Source organism: Saccostrea echinata, unplaced genomic scaffold (assembly GCF_033153115.1).
Source record: "Saccostrea echinata isolate AGI-Se365-2 ecotype Australia unplaced genomic scaffold, CSIRO_AGI_Sech_v1 ptg000030l, whole genome shotgun sequence".
Taxonomy (NCBI): domain Eukaryota; kingdom Metazoa; phylum Mollusca; class Bivalvia; order Ostreida; family Ostreidae; genus Saccostrea; species Saccostrea echinata.
Window position 1 is genome coordinate 20,090,769 of NW_026889779.1, and position 23,857 is coordinate 20,114,625.

Below are 23,857 nucleotides of genomic sequence, written 5' to 3' on the forward strand. Positions count from 1 at the left end.
AAATCTTACCCCACCTCTGTTGATTTTTCGATGAAATCCTGGCTTACGATTGGTTGAAGTCTGTCACGTGAAGGGGGTGTATTACTTATACCTAGTCGCTTGAAAATCAATACATGGTCGATACGGAGTTATCGTTCTTTTGTAACGTTCGAACAACTCGAGTTCACGCGATTTGCCGAGTGTCTGTTGACAATGTTACAGTTAACTAATGTAAGTAACGAAGATGGAACATTTTTCTCCCTTTACTGAAAGTCTTCAAAACTGTCAGTACGTTAATATTACAGCACGAAACACTCGCAAAACAACATTACGTCACACAACGTGACGTCATAATAGGCATTGTATGAGTGATGAAACATATATAGTGAGAAAAACAATTTTACAAACCACAGACAATGCATAAATATTTTATCGGTGGGGTAAATTCGTTACATAGTTTTTTAGTGACAGGGTACGGGATGATACCTGGTTAGTAAATTTCATACCTGGCTCGGCTTCGCCTCGCCAGGTATGAAATTTACTAACCAGGTATCATCCCGTACCCTGTCACTAAAAAACTATGTAACTAATAATACACACAATAGTACGGAAGCGTATTAGGGCCGCAGCAGTATCTTTTATTAATTTGTTTTAACAGATTACTAATTTGTTATAACAGATTACTAATTTGTTATAACAAATTACTAATTTGTTATAACAAATTACTAATTTGTAATAACAAATTATCAATTTGTTATAACAAATTACTAATTTGTTAAAACAAATTACTAATTTGTTATAACAAATTATCAAATTACTAATTTGTTATAACAAATTACTAATTTGTTATAACAAATTATCAATTTGTTAAAACAAATTACTAATTTGTTACAACAGATTACTAATTTGTTATAACAGATTACTAATTTGATATAACAAATTATCAATTTGATATAACAAATTAATAATTTGTTATAACAAATTAATAATTTGTTATAACAAATTAATAATTTGTTATAACAAATTAATAATTTGTTATAACAAATTAATAATTTTGATAAAGTGAAAGTGTATACAGATCTATGGAAGCCAGATGAGATCAGAAATCTTTTTATAAGTTGGATTTGTGAAAATAATAAATGTACAAGCTCTGCAGCTACAGCTTTTGACCAATATGTTAATCTGGATTTACATCTTTTAGCATTTAGAGTTTTCACTGTCAAACATTATTGTTATAAAGATACAATGCTTCAAATTTTTTGGTTCCTATTTACTTATTCTTAGGAGCTCTATTTGAATTTTGTCCTCCTCCCCCACCAGGGCTCCGTCCTTGACTCCCATTTACCAGGTCATTGCATCCCCGTTCGTATGCTAGGAAAAAATATCTTATCAAAGACATGTTATTTGGAGAGGGAATTTTTCCCACCCTGAATCAACATGTTCATTATAATATGTTTTTTTTTTCAATATGTCTTTTATTTTATTTCATTTTACCCCCCCCTCTCTCTCTCTCGATTCATTCTATACATGTACCAAATGATTTATGCCTACTGTTCAATCCAGTTTATGTATCATGAATAAAATATATTTTAAACTAAACCGCCGTTCCTAATGCATAAACCTGAATCTGCTCCTCTGTTGAACCTCCTTGGCCCCAATTTATGCTGGGGGCAATAAAGGCAACATTGATAAAAAATGAATTTGTAGATAAATTATCATAGAAAAATTGATAAACACTCTGTAATAACCTTTTCTGAAAACGAAAATAAACAATATTCTTGAGTGGGTAGTACTTCTTAAATTTGAATTTAGATACCTCGTGAAATTTTTTCATGTATGTATGTAATTTTTATAATCAAAATACGTGCCTTTTGGAAAAGCCTTCGAAGTCCCACTAATTAGTAATTTGTTAAAACAAATTAATAAAAGATACTGCTGCGGCCCTATTACGCTTCCGTACAATACTATATCCTTATTTTTATAAATTTTAATTTTAGGGAATTATGCCCGTTAGAGTGTACTAGAGGCTTCTGAATCCCTTCCCGAGATTCATGTGCATTTCCTGTCGAATCCACTACGCAGATTTAGGTATGTAATTTTCGAGTTTGTTTATCAAACATGCAAAGTAGCGTGTTTGTCTCTAAAAAGTTAAAATTTATTAGCATTGGCCATATAAAATATTTTGTTCGTCGAGAAATGGATCTAAACAAATCGCACACCCCTTTTTTTAAAAGCCTTAGGAGATTCACGGTTTTAATTTGAAGCAAAAATTTTCAAGGCCTGTAACGCGCGTTATGATAAGGCCGTTTCAAGTTTTTTTTTTTTTCCATGTTCAGCGTATATGCGGTCGGATTGGTTTTTGAGGTTATGAAATTAAAAACAAACGCAAATTAAATTGAATTTTTATTCATCTTTACTAAACTTTAGGTGAGGTCACAAAAAGGAGGGGGAGGGGTTGTTGTATTGTGTTTTTCCACGTGTCATTGCACTCATCGTATTGCTTCCGATATTACCGTAATCTTTCCGTCAGCATACCGCCAGATCCGTAGTGATATCACAACAATCCGTCCAGACACCGCAAATTTTCGTTCTGACAACGCCATTCCCCGTCCCCACTACGTTGTTAGTCTGTAGACAACGTCTCTTCTCCGTTGCAATTTGAACAACCGAGTGTTTCCGCGAAGCGAACGTAAACATATACCCGCGGAGGACCGTACTATTCGACACCGCGTCAGCCGTGCTAAAACCGCGTAGGTGATCGAGAACGGAGCTTAATCGAGCTCAAAATTTCATTGAAACAATACAGATTGAGCAGAACAAACACAGACCTCTAAAAAATATCAGAGATGGGATCAGGTGCCACGGAGGAGTAAGCACCCCCTGTCGACTGATCAACCTGCCGTGTACTTGTCAGGATAAATGTCGGGAAAATCCGTGGACAATTCAGCGTGAAAATAATGGCCTAACAATTTGTATGAAAATATATCAGTCAACATATGACATAACAATAAACTGTACAATATATTTGTTTAACAAGGTTATTGTGTCGACCATAGAATTTACCAAATGTTGACTTTAAAGAGACTGTTAATATCCCTGTATCATCCACTTATTTGTCATTAGCTTGTTTCTTTTTTAGATATTGTTCGTATGTAGAACATCTCTTGTGTATCGAATCAACTGGCAGACATAAACTCCATATATTGCTACATAAATAAGGAAATTTGACGTCTTGTTTATCATAAATTTAGTTGTTAGTTTGCCATCAGTGTCTTTCTCTGGTAAAATGTTCAAATATAAAGAGATGCGTCAGACTCTTTGTGTTGCGAACAGTCGCAATTTCAAGAACTTTTATAGAAATTTAATAAATTAATTTTAATTATGTAAAGTCTAGAATGTTCTACATGTTACCTGAATGAATGATCAAGAATTTTCTAGAGTATGTGAGAATATGATGACCTAGAATTTTACAGAACTTTCTATTTCTAGATGTTTCCTTCATAGTATATAAGTGACAGTTTTAGATTGAAATTAGATTGAAAACAAAGATTAAGTATATATCAGAAAACATTCTGAATATCTTAGCCAATGTGGTATTGTGATTGTTAACCCTTGTGGATTTGTTATTTGCCTTTAATTGCCATAATAAATGATGAAGAAGATTTCCGTGTGATTGTGAGTTGCCACACTTTGGTTGACTTTTATTTTGAGTTCTTAAGGTTATATCGAATCAACGTAAGAATGAAAATTAAGTGTTAATGGATAAAACGCTGTACATACCTAAATGTCAATTTGAAAGCCACAGCAAGAGACTTCTTTTCATGTATGTATCGGATGTATGTTAAAATCTCGCATTTAGCGATTGAGGGGCAAAATGAACACCAGCTATCCTTCTGTGTTCAATAATGCAGAAGTGAAAAAAGAATTTTAAAATAGATTACACGATCAATATTTACTGGTCCCTGCTTCAAAACCATATGCCAGTTTTGAATATTTATAATATTCCCAACAACCAACATGAATCTATAATGGATTCCGAAACTTCATAAAAATCCTTACAAACAAAGACACATAGCAGGTTCCAGTAAATGTTCTACCAAGCATCTTTCTTTACTCCTCACTAAAATATTAACAGTAATGAAGAAGAAACTTCAGGAGTACTGTGCAACAATGTATTCGAGAAGCGGTGTAAATCAGATGTGAATACTTAAAAGTTCCAAGGAATTTTTGGAAAACTTGAAATCACAAAATTTTACCAAAATCAACAACATAAAAACTTACGACTTTTCAACTTTATATACAACCATTCCCTACGATAAATTAAAGTCCAGGCTTTTTGACAACATTGACAGCTGCTTTTTCAATAAAAATGGAACTTGTAAATTTACTACTTTGTCATTGGTCATTTGCAAAATTATTTTGTTAAAAAACAATCTGATTGTACACAAAGGCACTCTGAAGTTGATATTAAAAGATACTTGAGTTCCTGATTGACAGTATGCCAATATCTATGTGGTTTTTTTTGGAGACCAGGTCTTCCAACAATCTATTGGATTTCCCATGGGTACCAATTGCGCCCCGTTATTAGCAGACCTATTTCTGTATTCATATGATGCAGAATTTGTTCAAAATCTTGTACGTGAAAAGAAGAAAACGCTTGCTGTGGCCTTCAACTCGACACTTAGATATATCGACGACGTATTGTTTATTAACAATGGTTATTTCCATTCGTATGTCGATACGATATATCCCAGTGAGCTTGAAATAAAAGATACCACAGAGTCTGACACATCTGTTTCATATTTGGATATTTTACTAGAAAAAGACGTTAATGGTAATCTAACAACCAAGCTTTATGATAAACGTGATGACTTTAACTTTTCAATCGTCAACTTCCCTTACTTATGCAGCAATACACCTTCATCACCTGCATACGGGGTTTATATCTCTCAATTGATTCGATACACAAGAGCATGCTCTGCGTATGAACAATTTCTTAAACGAGGTAAGTTATTGACAAACAAGTTGATGAAACAACAATATCAGCAGTCTCGTTTAAAGTCGTCATTTCGTAAGTTCTATGGTCGATACAATGACCTTGTCAGCAAATACAATTTATCATGAAGTCAAATGCTGACTGACGTTTTTCATACTAATTGTTAGGCCGTTATTTACACACTTGATTGTCGACGGATTTTTTCGTTATTACCCGATCATGACAAGGGGCACATGGCGGGTGTGACCGGTCGGCAGGGGATGCTCACTCCTCCATGGCACCCGATCCCACCTCTGATGTTTAGAGGTCCCTGTTTGCTCTGCACCAAAATTAACATTGTTTAATGGACTTTTGAGCTTGAATACTGTTCGTTATCTCCATACATTTCATGTAGAAGTTTGTTTTTTTGTTTTTTAATAAATTCATCTTCATATGAATAGAAAAAAAACAGGTCTGCTAATAACGAGGCAACAATTATTACCCATGGGAATTTCAACAGATTGTTAGAAGATCTTATCTCGAAAAACTACATAGATATTCTGAATCAGAAACCCAAGCATCTTTTTATTATCAACTTTTTGGAGTATTTGTTTGTAGAATTAGATTTTTTTTTTTTTGGATACAGTAAAATAAGTTTGCAGATAACCACGATAAGGTATGTAAATTTACGAGTGCCATTTTTACTGTAAAAGCAGTTGTCTATGCTGTGATTGCTGTGATGCTATGATTTTATAGAAAACCCTAATCAGGCCCGTAGCAACAGTTTCAAAGGGGGGGGGGTAACCTCCCAAAAAAATCTGACAAAAAACAAAAAAAAAACAAAAAAAAAAACAACAACAACAAAAATACACAGCCAAAAAACAAACCTTAACTGTCCAAACCCTGGAATTTGCAAGTGCTCGGCCTTACAGTAACAAAAAGTGGGGGGGGGGGGGAGGGGGGGGTGGCAACCAGCATCTAAATGAAAATTTACTATACACAGTAAATAGTGGAGGGGGCCCTCCCCCCTCAACGTTCTATGGGCCTACCAATGCAACACATATGCCAGTCTGGTCATGTTGGGCTTCTAATCAATTGTAAATGGACCTCTACTAATTTTAACTCTATTTCTTATCTGTCAATACATAAAATTCACTATACGTTTTAAAGCAATATGAATTGCAACTTTGATGTCGGAAATTTTTGTTGCAGTTTTGTAATTAACTATTTCAATGGCAAAAAAAAAAGAAACTTTATAAACTTCTGATTTTTATGTTTGTGAAGGAAGAACTAATTCTAAGCTTTGATTGAAGCAAAATTACATTATTGTCATCCTGTACAATGTTGATTTCCTATATAATACTATACATTCCAACGTACAGAAATTTTTCTTCTGACACAATTTAATACTTTATTTTAGATCAATTGATCATAAAGATTTCAGTTACATACAGATTTATCATAAAATCACATTTTAACAGCAAAATAAAATTTAAAAAAATGAGCTCATATACGTTTTAAGTATGCTCAACATTTATGTATATTGTACAGGTATAACAGAATAAATAGAATTTTAGCAGTATACTTACCATATATTTCAAGCGTGGGGTCATCATACGTTTAAAATGTATATTGAATACGGAAGCGTATTAGCGCCACGTAATATTATTTTTTAAGTTGGTAATTCCAACTTTAAAGTTGGCTTTTCCAACTTTAAAGTTGGAATTTCCAACGTTAAAGTTGGAAAGTAAAGTTGGTACTAATACGCTTCCGTAATTGAAAATGTTTCAAATTATAATTATGATAAACTGAATATATACATATGTTATACACAAATGTAACACAACAACAAATATGTTGCTAGTTTTCCTTTAATGATAAATATTTTTTAAATTACATTGAACAAACGCTGTAATGTTGCTTGTTTTACATGATATACATATATGATACGCATAATGATCGCATATTGAACAAAGATCTTATCTTTGGCAAGAAATATAAAGTCCACTAATGTAACAAAACTTTCTTTAATTCGTATGCAGTGAATACAGATCAATCGGAAGTTAAAAGGATAGAAAAAATCAAAATGTACATTTACTCCGGTCCTTTAAATGCAAGTCTGCAGCATATAAATATAACATTGTGTGGATCTAGGAAATTTTCCCGGGTGGATCAACACCAAATCAAAGGAAAAAAATCCTCCGAATCTTTTCGACAAGCACAAAAAAAAGATGTGTTTGTGAAACACTGATGCCCCCGTATGGCAGCTTATGACGAAGGTTAAAGTTTCTCAAATGCAAGTCAAAATCCAGGCCAAAAGATAAACAAGAGGCCCAAGGGCCTTAACGGTCACCTGAGTACAATACAACAATTTAGAGGATCCATAAACTGATAAAAGAAGTTTTGTTGCACAAAAGCAAGAAAAATAGTATGATAAGCATCAAAAAAATAATTGGTATAGAATCTATCTGTCCCCCATTTATCACAATTACCATGCAGACTATTAACAAAATGTTTATTTTTAACTCCATATTATTACTTCTCACATTGGTCTCTCTTGGCCATTGAAGAACATTAAAAAAGATAAGTTATTTTTGCCTCTCTTTTATTCATCTATTATTTCCAAGTCTAACTGATCATTAAAACTATGAAAGTACTTTTTTTATTATACAATAAATATTCTTGCATAATTCTCTTATTCTATTAACCTTTCAAATACATTATTTACAGTGATTAATTGTCAAAGGTAAATGGCAAAGGGGAATAACTTTGCTGAGCTGAATACAAGTTCATAGAGCCCTGGCCAGGACCAGATCACTTGACTAAATAATCCAGATGTTCAAAATTTTGGTAAAAATACCCTTGCATATTAAAATTTTACTCTGTTTGCCTTGGATATGCCCAGAAGCATAGAAGATTTTCAAAGACATGCATTTTCACTATATTATTAAATAAATAAAGCCCTCCCCCCCCCCCTTACACCAGAACATCTTACCCAGGGGTCATAAACTCACAATTCTGGAAGAAGCACCTTGCTCATCATAACTATACACTTGTTTCTTTGCTTTATTACCAGCAGTAGAAAAAATATTTTGAAAGAAATTATGCATTTTCACTATATAATCAATAGAGCCCCCCTCCTTTCACCTGAACCCCTGACCCAGGAGCCATGAATTTCACAATTTTGGAAGAGGCATTCTTCCTTATCATAACCATGCACTTCCTTTGTTTGAATAATACCTAGGAGCAGAGAAGAAGATTTTGAAAGAATTTGTGCATTTTCCCTATATAATCAATAGAGCCCCGCCCTATCACAAAAACCCTTAACCAAGGGGCCACGAAATTCACAATTTCTGAGGAGGCAGCCATGCTCATCATAACTATTACTTAGTTAATTTAATATCCAGGAGAAAGAAGAAGATTTTCAAAGATATAATGCATTTTCACTATATACATCAATTGAGCCCCACCCTAACACCAGAACCCCTGACCCAGGGACCATGAAATTCACAATTTTGGAAGAGGTAACCATACTCATCGTAACTATGCACTAAATTAATTTATTTAATACCCAGGAGCAGAGAAGAAGATTTTCAAAGAAATAATGCAATTTAACTTTGTAATCAATAGAGCCCCGCCCTAACACCTGAACCCCTGACCCTTGGGTCATGAAGTTCACAATTTCTGAAAAGGCAGCCATGCTCATCATATCTATGTTTTTAGTTAGTTTATTTGATATCCAGGAGCAGAGAAGAAGATTTTCAAAGAATTAATGCATTTTCACTATATTGTCAATAGAGCCCCGCCCTAACACCTGAACCCCTGACCCTGGGGCCATGAAATTCACAATTTTGGAAGAGGCACTCTTGCTCATCATAAATATGTACTTAGTTACTTTATTTAATATCCAGGAGCAGATAAGATTTTCAAAGAATTAATGCATTTTCACTATATAATCAGTAAAGCCCTGCCCTAACACCAGAACCCCTGACCCTGGGGCCATGAAATTCACAATTTTGGAAGAGGCACTCTTGCTCATCATAATTATGTACTTTTACTTTATTTAATACCCAGGAGTAGAGAAGAAGATTTTCAAAGAATTAATGCATTTTCACTATATATATTCAATAGAGCCCCGGCCTAACACCAGAACCCCTGACCCTGGAAGTTCACAATTTTGGAAGAGGCACTCTTGCTCATCATAACTATGTACTTAGCTATTTCATTTAATACCCATAAGCAGAGAAGAAGATTTTCAAAGAATTAATGCATTTTCACTATGTAATCATTTGAGCTCTAACACCAGAACCCCTGACCTAGGGCCATGAAATTAACAATTTTGGAAGAGGCATCTTCCTCATCATAACTATGTACTTAGTTCATCGGCTGAATACCCAGGGACAAAGAAGATTTTTAAAGATTAATGCATTTTCACTATATAATCATTAGAGCCCCACTCTAGCGCCAGAACCCCTGACCCTGGGGCCACGAATTTCACAATTTTGGTAGAGAGCTCAATGCTTATTACAATTCCAACAGTTTGACTGCTTGATGTCCAGGAGTAAAGAAGAAGATTTTTTAAAGATTGCATGAATTTTAATGGTTTTAGCCCCACCCCTCAGGCACCAGGGGGCAGGGGCCATAAATTTCACAATTTTTACTTCCCTTCACCCATAGAAGCTATATGCCAAATTTGGTTGAAATTGGTTCAGTGGTTTCAGAGAAGAAGCTAAAATTGTTCAAAAGTTTACGAACGATTGACGACGTACGACGACGGACGAAAACAGATAGCAATAGGTCACCTGAGTGACTCAAATGTTGGTACCCACAGAAAGGTCTTGTCTCGAGGAATAAACCTGTGAAATTGAAAGCCCTAGCTGCAACTGTTCAAAAGATATGGCGAAGGTTAAAGTTTTTTTTTAAGTAAGTAAAACGTCAAGGTCAAGGTCAAAGTTGTTGGTATTCAAAGGAAGGTCTTGTCACAAGGATTACGTATGTGAAGTATGAAAGCCCTAGCACCAACAATTCAAAAGTTATGGCAAAGGTTAAAGTTTTTCAAAAGTAGGTCAAACTCCTAGGTCAAGGTCAAAAGGTCAAAGTGGTTGATATCCAAAGGAAGGTCTTGTCACAAGGATTACATATGTGAAGTATGAAAGCCCTAGCTCCAACCGTTCAAAAATTATGGCCAAGGTCAACGTTTTTCAAAAGTAGGTCAAACTCCTAGGTCAAGGTCAAAGAGGTTGATATCCAGAGGAAGGTCTTGTCACAAGGAATACACATGTGAAGTTTGAAAACCCAAGCACCAACTGTTCAAAAGATATGGCCAAGGTTAAAGTTTTTCAAAAGTAGGTCAAACTCCAAGGTCAAAGTTATTGGTATCCAAAGGAAGGCCTTGTCACAAGGAATACACATGTGAAGTTTGAAACCCCAAGCACCAACTGTTCAGAAGTTATGGCCAAGGTTAAACTCTCAAAAAGTTTTGCAAAAGTGGGTCAAACTCCAAGGTCAAGGTCAAAAGGTCAAATATGATGGTACCCAAAGAAAGGTCTTGTCACAAGGAATACACACGTGAAATATGAAAGTCATAGCTCCAACCAATCAAAAGTTATGGGCAAGGTTAAAGTTGACAACAGACAGACATCAAACAGGCAAACAGGACAAAAACAATATACCCCCGGGATTTTTCGATCCGGGGGCATAAAAAAGAAGAATCTTTAAATTGAAATAGGTCTGGGGCTTGATAGGGGTTGAAAAATCTTGGGCTGGGGTGAGGGCGATATAGCATGTTTAGATTAAACTCATAGATTTTTACCAAACTTAGTCATTTTCACAAAGCTAATATATTTAAATTTTTTCAGATTTCTAAGAAAGACGCCATCATGTCGAGACTATTTGTAGAGTCCGTTGACGAATGTCCACCCATAGAAGGAATCATCGAAGGTACATGTTTTTGAAATCAATTTTAAAATTACAGCCATTTACATGTTGGTTCAATGCTCCCTGTTGTTCTCACATTTATTCTGGTTTAACTCAGGTAGAGTACCTTCCTGGATCAAGGGCACTTTATTCAGAAATGGGCCAGGACTATACGAGTTTGGGAAATACAAGATGAATCACATGTTCGATGGAATGGCAGCGGTACAAAGATGGACATTCCGTGATGGAAAAAATCACATATCAACGGAAGTTCGTCAACAGTCAGGCGTTTCAAAGAAACCAAAGTTCAAACCGTATAGTCTTTACGGAATTTGGTACACACAAAGTTCCAGATCCTTGCCTGAATATATTTCAAAGGTATTCATTATTTGTTTATAATTCTGCAAAAAATAAATATGGAGGAAACGATAGCATATCTGTACAAATTCCCTAGCAAACTCAGGAAATTTTAGAGACTACTACAGTGTACACTCGGAGAAAATTCTCTAGTGCTATAAACCTTAGGTGCTTGTTTCTATAATCAAAGTATATACCCATTGAATAATAATAATATACAATGAGTATATACTTTGATTATAGAAACAAGTACCTAAGGTTTAAAAGTTTAGCACATAGTATAATAATAATAATATACCGTGGGCTAAACTTTTAGAAAGAAGTGTCTGTGCTATGTACACAGTCGTAGGAATGACGTAATAATTATGCCCCCGGATCGAAAGATCCCGAGGGTATATTGTTTTTGTCCTGTCTGTCTGTTTGTCTGTCTGTCTGTTGTCAACTTTAACCTAGCCCATAACTATTGCGCTGTCAAGGGTAAGGCTTTAATATTTGACATGAGTGTTCATTATGACAAGAACTTTCTATTGGTACAGAAATTTTTGATCATGTGACCTCAACTGTGACCTTTGACCTACATTTGAAAAACTTTAACATTGGCCATAACTATTGCACTGTAGTCTACGTCCCACTGCAGAACTGTGTTACCATCGGGGGCATAGTGTTTCACAAACACATCTTGTTTTTTTTTTCTATAAACATATCGTCATCTTAAATTTACTTTGAATCTATATACAGCAGTGTTTTAAATTTCAGTCAATAAAATGCATAACAATCCAATTAATTTTACGATGTTTGAAGTTAATCTAAAAGAAAACGCTTATTTAAAAAAAAAACAACATAATTTTGATTTTCAGTCAATCTACATCATCGAATTTTCGCGACATCTTATTTTCGCAAAAATAGTTATTTGTTTTTATAAACGATATCAAACTTTCACGAATATAGGTTATTGTTGTATACAATCTTCAATACAAAAATTGAAAAAAATTTACAACTCATCAATGCAGTTTTGATCAAATTTCAGTTCAATATTTAAAAGTTTTACTTAAAGAAAGCTTCTTTAAAACAAAATATTGATCAATTTTCAAACAATATTTTTTTTTACTTGAAGTATTTTGGAAGAAGTACCGATATTTGGAATTTTCAATCTAATATCACCCAGATTATTAATAGCAAAAAGACATAACTCTTAACCAACCAACCCCATCCCCGAAGCTCAGAAAGCATAATCTGCAATTTTTCTATGTACAACAGTGTACCAAACCCAAATTACACATCTTGAAATGTAATGCAGGTAATCTTACAGTAGAAATATTTATTATTAATCAATAGTTATATTTGAAAAAAATGATTAAAAATCAAAGCAACTCATACTTGATCCAAGTGTGTTCTAAATTCAACTAAATATCAAATTTCATTAAAATATCCCAAAACTAACGTAAAACCCTCCAGAAATCGATTTTTTTTATTTCCCACTTATCCTGTTATAATTCAAAAAGCATTTCACCGTTTGGTTTAGCTGTACAAAATTTATCATTGAAACTTAATTTTTTTTATTTGAAGATTATTAGTATATTCTTTTAATATCAAGAAAAATTTATAAAGCGACCCTCTCCTCTTGTTTCAGATTCATTTCGTTCTTCACATCTGATGAGAACACCGATAACACCTGTGTCACAGTCTGGCCTCAAGGAGACAGGGTTTTTGTTTCTACGGAAACGGTCAAAATTCATGAAATTAACCCAGAAACACTGGAAACTCTGCAAACAGTAATTATAATTTTTTTCTTTCATGTACGTATAAATTACAATATGTTTTTTTCCTCTCCAGAAGTAGAAGTAGAAAAATTTCATCTTTCTGTACATAGGTAAATTTGTCCGACTTTTTGACCATAAACACAGCCACAGCACACACGCATTGGGACAACGATGGCACTGTACATCATTTTGGTTTCTGGTTCAAAGGAAAAGACCCAAAGTATACCTTATTTAAAATTCCACCAAAAGCAGGTGATTATGTGATTAGCATTCCTTTTATATCACTGAGGCCAGATGCCTGATGCAACATACCCCTTTATGTCTTCTACAGAGGAATATATCAGTAGCGTTTGTGTTCCCTGATGTCATTTGCTCAGAAACTAAAATAGCATGAATTAATCTCTGGCAAAAAAAAAAAAAAGAATTAAAAAAAACTTTTCGAATCATTTGTAGAAGTAAAGGACGCATATTCTAATATCGACATTGTTGGGTCTGTGCCTAGCAGATGGAAGTTACACCCCAGCTATGTCCACAGTTTCGGAATCACGGAAGACTTCTACGTCTTTGTGGAGCAGCCCCTTGTATTCGACATTTTGAAGTTTGTGTCTATGAACGTAGCAAAAAGAGGAATTGAAAAAAAATTTGACATGGTTTCCAAAAGAAAAAGTAGGCCCAAGTGAAGCATTGAACGAATATGTCCCAGTAAATTGGTTTAAGCACAATTCAATTAATCATTTAGGGTTTATGATTTAAGCTACATTGTATTTGATTTTTTTTTAATGTAATTCTAAATTAGGGGAAAAATTATCCCCTCGCTCTGAAAAAAATCATACAAATTAGTTTTTGGTGCTTTAAGTAATCAATATATTTGGTCGTTTTCAGACATTATTTTACATGTTGAACAGAAAGACCGGAAAACGCCACAACCCCTCAGTGAAATATAGCGGGGACCCCATGTTCATGTTCCATATCATCAACAGCTACCAAGAGGAAGGTCAAGCAGGACATTTGTTTTATTTTTATTTAATTAATCTTTTAGAGGTTGAATTTCAAATAATAATAATAATCATATAGTTAAAAATACTGCAGATACGAAATTGGAATATTAAGATTCTCCATACCTAGATTTTCTGGTGTTTGATGTCTGTGCATTTAAGGACAACACAATCATTAAGACTTTGTACCTGAAGAACTTTACAGAGGAGAAGATAGCCGAAACAATGAAAAACCTACCAGGAGCTAGTGTTCGTAGATATGTGTTCCCATTAAACATCGATAAAAACGTAAGGTTTGATCACTCTTTTTATACCAACATAAATGTATAAACTATCCTGTATTCTTATTTCTTAAATAAAAAAAAAAACAGACTGCAAACATATAAGGTTTTAACTTTTAAAAATCAAAATTCTCATGCTTTTCAGACTCCATTGAACGAGAACCTGATTACCCTGCTCGGGTGTACAGCTACCGCAGTGAAGATATCAGCCACAAAGGTCTACTGTAGCTGGCAGGAGATTGACACACAAGGACATGGTAGGGTTCATAAACTTTTAGAATTCTCAGCATTTAAAACTACCAGTATTGATATTTCCAGATAACAATCCTGCGAATTCAAAAACCTAAGGTAACATACTGAAAATTTATTCTATAAAATCCATGATATTCAACTTTGGCTTAAAGAAAATCAAAAATATTATATAACATAGAAAAACTAAAAATATGTAACATTTTTCCCTAGTAATGTTTGTAAAGTAATACCCTAACCATGGTAACATTTTCTTCATTTCTCCTTCATGGACGAGAATGTTTTACAGGGTTTGAGCTTCCACAGATTAATTATACACACTATAACGGGAAGAAGTATAGATATGCCTATGGAGTTGGTAAAGATTTATCAAAGCAGGTACACACAATCTACTCGTGTCAGTTACATAAAAATAATGAAGGAATACGTGTTCCATTCTTACTTACCATACAACAAAACATTAGCACTAGTGTTAGAACTTTTAATTCCATATTCAGTTAACGTTATTGCCGTGTTTTTAAATTATGATTGAATTCTTTTAAACATATAGCTGGTGAAACTGGATATGGACACTCAAGAAGTCAAATTGTGGTCGGCAGAGGGGTACTTCGTATCGGAACCAGTGTTTTTAGCTACCCCCGGGGCTACCAAGGAGGATGATGGTGAGGGATAGTAAATTAATTCAATCTGAAGGAAAAATGATACTTTATGATTCTTCATCTTTGCAAAGCCTGTGACTTAGCCTCGTTAATAAGAACGTAGAACTCATAAGATTGTTGACAGAAAGTAAATACTTACTGTCGGGTTCGAATCCCATAGCGGGACTCGGAGACCGGTCCTTCAGATGAGATCATATACATGTAAACACAGGTCCCTTGTTGCAGTAGGTGGTGGCATGAAAAAGATCCATCACTGCTCAATGGCCCTAAGTGCCGAGTATCGGTCTAAATTTGCATCCTTCCGCCGGCAAGTCTCCATATGAGTAAAAATTCTCGAGAGGAACGTTAAACAACAAACCAACAAACAAATACTTACTGCAGAGAAACGCCAAAAGAAACAATGATTGTCTGAATTTAAATTATTGAATTAAATTTAAAAAAAACAAGAGGCCCATGGGCCACATCGCTCACCTGAGCACATTGGCTAGGAAAAAAAGCAAAAATCAGTAAATATTGAAAAGTTTACAGGGAGGGGGGGTGTTGAATTTTAAACTACCTGATGATGCTTTCATATCAATATAACAAATGGCTTTGTTGTTCTTGAGCAGCAGATTTTTTTCCCATATATTCATTTGTAAAAATTTGATCCCCATTGTGGCCCCACCCTACCCCCAGGGGCCCTCATTTGAACAAATTTCATTCTACACTACCCAAAGATGCCTCCATATCAATTTGACTAATCATGGCTTTTCTGTTCTTGAGAAAAAGACTTTTTCCTATATATTCCTCTGTAAACTTTGATCACCCATTGTGGCCCCAACCTATCCCCGGGGTAATGATTTGAACAAACTTGAATCTTCACTATCTGAGGATGCTTCCATATAAATATGACCAATCATGGCTTTACTGTTCTTAAGAAGATTTTTAACGATATTTTCCTATATATTTCTATGTAAAACTTTGATCCCCCATTGTGGCCCCACCCTACCCCCGGGGGTCATGATTTGAACAAATTTGAATCTTCACTACCTGAGGATGCTTTCATATAAATATGACCAATCATGGCTTTACTGTTTTTAAGAAGAAGATTTTTAACGATATTTTCCTATATATTTCTATGTAAAACTTGGATCCCTCATTGTGGCCCAACCCTACCCCTGGGGGTTATGATTTGAACAAATTTGAATCTTCACTACCTGAGGATGCTTCCATATAAATATGTTCAATCATGGCTTTACTGTTCTTAAGAAGAAGATTTTTAAAGATATTTTCCTATATATTTCTATGTAAAACTTGGATCCCCCATTGTGGCCCCACCCTACCCCCGGGGGTCATGATTTGAACAAACTTGAATCTTCACTACCTGAGGATGCTTCCATATAAATATGACCAATCATGCCTTTGCTGTTCTTAAGAAGAAGATTTTTAAAGATATTTTCCTATATATATCTATGTAAAACTTTGATCCCCCATTGTGGCCCAACCCTACCACCGGGGGTCATGATTTGAACAAACTTGAATCTACACTACCTGAGGATGCTTCCATACAAATATGACCAATCATGGCTTTGCTGTTCTTAAGAGGAAGATTTTTAAAGATATTTTCCTATATATTTCTATGTAAAACACGGATCCCCCATTGTGGCCCCACCCTACCCCCGGGGGTCATGATTTGAACAAACTTGAATCTTCACTACCTGAGGATGCTTCCATATAAATATGACCAATCATGCCTTTGCTGTTCTTAAGAAGAAGATTTTTAAAGATATTTTCCTATATATATCTATGTAAAACTTTGATCCCCCATTGTGGCCCAACCCTACCACCGGGGGTCATGATTTGAACAAACTTGAATCTACACTACCTGAGGATGCTTCCATACAAATATGACCAATCATGGCTTTGCTGTTCTTAAGAGGAAGATTTTTAAAGATATTTTCCTATATATTTCTATGTAAAACACGGATCCCCCATTGTGGCCCCACCCTACCCCCGGGGGTCATGATTTGAACAAATTTGAATCTACACTACCTGAGGATGCTTCCATAAAAAATATGACCAATCATGGCTTTGCTGTTCTTAAGAAGAAGATTTTTAAAGATATTTTCCAATATATTTCTATGTAAAACTTGGATCCCCCATTGTGGCCCCACCCTACCCCCGGGGGTCATGATTTGAACAAACCTGAATCTACACTACCTGAGGATGCTTCCATAAAAATATGACCAATCATGGCTTTGCTGTTCTTAAGAGGAAGATTTTTAAAGATATTTTCCTATATATTTCTATGTAAAACTTGGATCCCCAATTGTGGCCCCACCCTACCCCCGGGGGTCATGATTTGAACAAACTTGAATCTACACTATCTGAGGATGCTTCCATATAAATATGTTCAATCATGGCTTTACTGTTCTTAAGAAGAAGATTTTTAAAGATATTTTCCTATCTATACTACTATATTAAAATAATAGACTCGAATTTTTGGCCTTTAATACCGATAAATCGGAAGAGAACTGTCTTTTGTTTTATATATTTTAAACATCATTGGTACTTGAAGATTACCAATTTGTTTTTATTTTTTTTTTCAATTAACCTTCGCTAATTAATAATCAACGAAAATTCCTCAAAAAATTCCGGAAATCATCTGAATTTTTGGATTTTACAATCTTGCGCGTGCGCATTACATTCACGCTAAATCACGATGTTTGAAAGAAGTACTAAGTAGATATATATTTGTTATTTTATAATTTCTCTAATAAGAAATCATAAATATATATAAACAGAATATATAGCAAATTTCCAATGAAAATTTACACGTATTTGTATTATCTTTCTGAGTTTATCCATACAAATGTGATATTGTGGCCACGTGGGTAATCATTCGCCATCTCGGAGAGACATTTATTATATGTTATTTATGTCTCTGGCCATCTCAACGGGGGCAAAAAGCTCATGATCGTAGGAGCAATATTAATGCAACTACCCGATTTTATTTTATCCTTCCTTTCTTTTGTGCTTTTTGAGGGGAAGGGGGGGGGGTTACAACTCCAGCTATAATCACATCTTAGTGAAGTAGGCATTCTTATTCCGCCAAAAATTACAATAACATTATTCTCATTTCTTAACTTTGAAATAAATCGAAATAATTAAATAACGTCAATATAACCGATATTTTCAATTTGAAATGTGTCTAAATGATTGCAACTTGAATTTGTTCGTCATGTTTACTATTACCTTCACTGCTGAAATTTATAACGCGGTAAATATGAAACATAAACTAAGGGCAAAGAAATATTTGATTCCATGCAAAAAACTCACATTATATGTCTTAGGAGTGTAGTGAAATTAATAGCATTATTGTAGGTTTATAGCTTTGTTATGTAAATACATGTAATGACCGCTGACCCTGGTCTGTCAACAATACGGTGAACACTTCCTGCAATGCTTGCGCCGTGCATTTCCCACGTGAACCATCAAAGAAAGCATTTTATTGTTTATATTTAAATTCACCTCCAAATATTTCTTTAACTTTCAAAAAAAGTGGGTGAAATATGTAAATTATTGTTATTGATCTTCAGTACGTTATATAGAAGGGACAGCCTGTTCCTCTAAATAAGTAAAGGTTGTCGTAACTACGCTTGATAGGTAGTCTGAAGTCAGCCCTTGTGGCCCGTACAGTTCATTCTATCAATGCTGCTAAAATATAGATCGTTTGTAAAATATAATCCATGCATAGTAAATCTCAAAACTATGAGGTGGGACAAAATTAAGATCGTAAAAAATATTTATTCATTGATGAAATGAATTATATTTAATCGTAGCAAACAAACTAAATTTTATTAATTCGCCACAAGAAAAAATACACCAGCGTGAAAACAAGTTGTCTTCTTCAGCAACCATGACAGTTCTCAAGTGATGTAATGACTTTTGATAAAAAACGTTTAATACTGCAGTAGATTAACTTTTATCATTAAACAGATATATAAATGTTTATGAGGTATGTATTTTATTTTTGCTGCACTATTTACGTATGAAGTAAGAAAAATTCCCATATTCAGTTCAAGATCCCGCTCCCAAATTCACATTGGCTGCCCCCCCCCCCCCCAAAAAAAAAAAAAATTGGTCAAGGTCAGTAAACTCAGAGTTTACTAAATATTTTGGAAAAAAATTATGCTCTGAATAATTACATCAGAAACATTTATTTTAAAATGTTTCTGATTACATTGTATGATTTCAATTAAAAAATGGAAATGATATTGTATGATCCAAAAAGAGTTGTACCCCCCACTCCCACCCCTCAGGAAAAGGCTTCATTATTGCAGCAAGAAGTACTTTCAAGTTCCTACTTTCCTACTAACGATACCCTAGCTTGGCTTATCTAAGATAATGATAATTTATGTTTCCCATATATTTTATACTGTACTAATTCAAGGATATCACATTAATTTTTATCAAAACAGACAGTCATGAGAGCATTTTCTTATATCATATATAAAGTAAATTTGATATTCTTAATTTTTATTATGATCTCTTTAACAACCAGTATGGTTTTTTTTTTTTGGGGGGGGGGGGAGGGGGGTATTTGCAAGATAATCTGCTCTGCTTCACATCTGCTAAATTGTGTAAAAATACCAGTATAGCACATTTGTCCATTTTCATTTCTGCTTTTACAGATTATATACATGTCTATAACCTGTGTACATATAAAGTATACGTATTAGCAGTGCTTAACTCTTTTACTGTTGAGGTCATATTTTGAACAAGTTGAGACCTGCAGTGTTAAAATTGTTACAAAATTTTTTACACCTTTAGTTAATAACTAACTGTGTAAAAATACCAGCTTAGCACATTTCTTCATTTTCATTACTTTGCTTGATATGTATCAGCAGTGCTGAACTCTTTGTTGTTGTCATGTTTTCAATAAATATCCATAATTTCTTTTATTCTTTGGAAAGGTGAAATTTATGTAAGCTCCGGCGAGATTCGAACTCATGACTTGATTTATATCTAACTGGGGGTCAAACCCATTCTGCGCTACGCCGTTACGCAACAATTTTGCAAAAAAAAACAAAACAAAACAAAAAAACAAAAAACAAAATAAAAAAAAAACAACCCAGAATTATATTCACATTCATTGTTTATCTCAAAAGTACCTTACAATATGAATGTGTCGATGTGTCTATTTTGTAAATGTCCGATATGCACATAGATGCATTCATAACAATGTCAACCCGTGCACGCACGGGTCAAAGTCTAGTATATTTCTATGTAAAACTTGGATTCCCCATTGTGGCCCCACCCTACCCCCGAGGATCATGATTTGAACAAACTTGAATCTACACTACCTGAGGATGTTTCCACATAAGTTTCATCTTTCCTGGCCCAGGGTTCTTGAGAAGAAGATTTTTAAATGATGCCATTATTTTTTCACTAATTCCTAATTATCTCCCCTTGAAAGAGGGCGTGGCCCTTCATTTGAATAAACTTGAATCCCCTTTACCCAAGAATGCTTTGTGGCAAGTTTGGTTGAATTTGGCCCAGTGGTTCTTGAGAAGAAGATGAAAATGTGAAAAGTTTACGACGACGCCAACGACGACAACGACGACGACAGACAACGGACAAATTTTGATCACAAAAGCTCACTTGAGCCTTTGGCTCAGGTGAGCTAAAAAGATATACGAAATTTGTGTAACATATGAGTAGAACAAAAAAATTATATCAAATAAATGGGGCATTTTAATATTTTAAGGGTTTTTTTAATTATATAGACAATTCAAAATTTTCCAGGTGTGGTCCTCAGCGCAATCAGTCCACAAGACAAAGACAAGCAGGCATTTCTGTTATTACTTAATGCACAGACTTTTGAAGAAAGAGCTCGTGTGACCTTTGACACAGACAGATTTTCAAGAGATCTCCATGGATTTTTTAAAACTGAAATGCAATAAATGCTTCTTTCTTTCTTTCTTTTTTTTTTTTAAATTCAATATGAAGTAGATGCTGAATATGAAATGTGGATGTAAACACACAAAATACAAATAATTTGAAAGTGTTTCATATTATTTATTCTACACTATACTCCCTGGAGACACTAAGACTGTTAATGCTGTAAAAACTGCACTTCAGTATGAAGTTACACACTAGTACAGTGAAACCTGTCTTATCCGACATGCTGCGGGAAATAAAATCAATGTCGGATTAGGCAGTGTGTCGGATTATCCAGTGTTGAATATTTCTAAGCATTATCATTAGTGTCAGATGACTTCATACAAAAAAAAATAATTTCTCAATAGGTTTAAAGTACACGTATATTTAATTGTCATAGTGTTTGCATAATTGTGTGTTTCTTTGTTGTATAAAATATACCTGATTAGCATTTCTTTGAGAAACAGTGTCTGTGACACAGAATTAGTAACTCTGTAGTAATATACGATGATTTTTTTTTTCATGGACAAAACAGATGGAACTGCCGATGGCTTCGCGATGTTGCAATTTAATTTTTACTTATTGACAGTACAGTAGATAAAAGTAAATATTTCGTCTACCTTCTCTACACAGTGGTATTATTTTTTTTCAACAGATTTTCGTCATTGTTTATTTCTCAACATTGACTGTGCTATTAATAACGTCACGCGACTTTTTATACGAACGGGACATAACTCTAGAACATGGTGATTGCGATTGAATTTTAATCAAACAGACGTATTGGTAATATTTTAAAATTTAATGGACAACTTAAAGCGGTAGTTTTTGCTTCCAGCTAATCTTTTATGTGCACAGCCTCGCTTTATTCAGTGTATATTAACTCGGAAATGAAATTTTTTCCATTAGACAAGATGCTGCCTTCAAATTGTGTATTGTGTACATTTTACACAGTAGTTCGCCGTACTCGTTTTTTATTTTCATTACCTGGCTTTACGAAGGACTCTGACTGCATATTTTATTTTAATGAAATTAAAAATCTTATTTATTCTGTAAGGTAAAGGCGATCTAAATATCATGTACTATTTTTTTTTCTGTGGCGTGGATGCTATTTTGTCAATGCGAGAATAAAATTGATAACTACAAAGAGAAATGATTGCCTAATTTTGAATTTCAAAAACTGTTCATTTAATGCTTCGATAAACACTTTCAAACTCGCACGTGTAATTAACTACTCTCTAAGAAGACCAATCTTATCACCAAACGGGACGTTCATGTTACCTGGCCAGTGGCTAATTACGGTACAGTGTAATTATGTCGGATTACTCAGGTGAAATCATAAAGAAATTATCTAGTTCTGTTGACAAAAAAGCGCCGGAATTCGGAATGTACAGTGGTCAGAATATACAGTGTTTTATTCTATATAAATTATAAAGATTTTTTGGGGGAATAAAATATGAGGTCGAAAAGTCCAGTGTGCCGGATTGCACTGTTGTCGGATTGGACAGTGGGCACTGTATTTCAAAATTCCTTATTCACTGATCTGAAATATTTTGTAAAACTTTATGTTCATTCTTTTTGGCATTTATCTAATTTTATTATTATTATTATTATTATTATTAATTATTGATTATCAAGGTCTTCCGTCTTCAGCGGAAGACCTTCTTGTTATTCTTAGGTTTCTTTTCCACTATTTTTATTAAGGTCTTTCGTCTTCAGCGGAAGACCTTCTTGCTATTCTTAGGTTTCTTTTCCACTATTTTTATTAAGGTCTTCCGTCTTCACGGAAGACCTTATAGTGATTCTACTGTTTCTTCTTCTTCTTCTTCTTCTTCTTCTTCTTCTTATTATTATTATTATTTTTCATTTTTATTTTTCTGACCTTTTCAAATCGCGATATCTCAAAAACTACTCAATCATTTTCCGCCAAATTTTCAGGAATGATGTGTTATTTCATGCCATTTTGAAATATTTTAAAAGTTTGGAAAAAATTACTTCCGGTCAGGAATTATTACGATTTTTCACTTTTTCCACTAAAAATCTAGTCCGTGAATGTTCTCAGAAACTGTTAAAGGTAGGAGTCTGAAACTTTCAGGTATGATAGAATGTGGTTTCTAGATGTGTGATCGAAACATTTCGTGTGTCGTCGCCACTTCCGGTCGTCACAGGAAGTGATTTAAAAAAGGCAATTTTTTGAACTTTTTTGTTTTTCATTATTTTTCTATGATATTTACAGGTTTAACAGAGAGGCTTACCAGAATGCTAATTATGTAATTTATTAAAAAATTGATTAACCCAGACTCTAAATATTTATCATTTTTCAATTTGAAGCGATGGTCTTCGATAGCGTAATGGTAAGTGTGTTGAATTTTCATGCAGGCGACCAGGATTCAATCCCCAGGATGTCCGAGTGTTTACTCACTTTTCGGGGGCCCAAAATATAATTTCTTTTCTTAAAGGGGGGGGCTATGTCCTTCGACATCAGAGCAGCGGTGTTTGACGTCACATTAACGGCGTGTCTTTTTAGTCCTTCATAAAGTGTTTGCAGTTGACATTTGCACTAATTAATGTGCATGCATGTACATGCAGTTGTGATATATATAAATGAGGTACACATGTATATGTATCTAGGTACATATGCAATTGTATCACAAATTGAAGACTTGCCAACTTGTTTTTTGTAGAATTTGTTGTTTTCTCATGATGATCATTAATAGAAATACATAAAGCAATTTCAAATGAGAAAAAGAACTTAATGACATTTAGT

The 23,857-nt window shown here is 34.2% G+C and overlaps 1 protein-coding gene across 1 annotated transcript; it reads left to right on the forward strand.

Annotated features, from left to right (window-relative positions):
• Window positions 1-1,983: 1,983 nt before the first annotated feature.
• Window positions 1,984-21,131, forward strand: LOC133196924 (beta,beta-carotene 15,15'-dioxygenase-like). The gene is given in 13 exon segments (XM_061332770.1): window positions 1,984-2,067; window positions 10,813-10,894; window positions 10,989-11,119; window positions 11,121-11,248; window positions 12,858-12,999; window positions 13,098-13,239; window positions 13,441-13,637; window positions 13,870-13,981; window positions 14,113-14,270; window positions 14,409-14,520; window positions 14,802-14,890; window positions 15,063-15,174; window positions 20,959-21,131. Coding segments are annotated over 12 exon segments (1,542 nt in total). The 5' UTR covers window positions 1,984-2,067; window positions 10,813-10,833; the 3' UTR covers window positions 21,117-21,131.
• The last annotated feature ends 2,726 nt before the right edge of the window (window positions 21,132-23,857 follow it).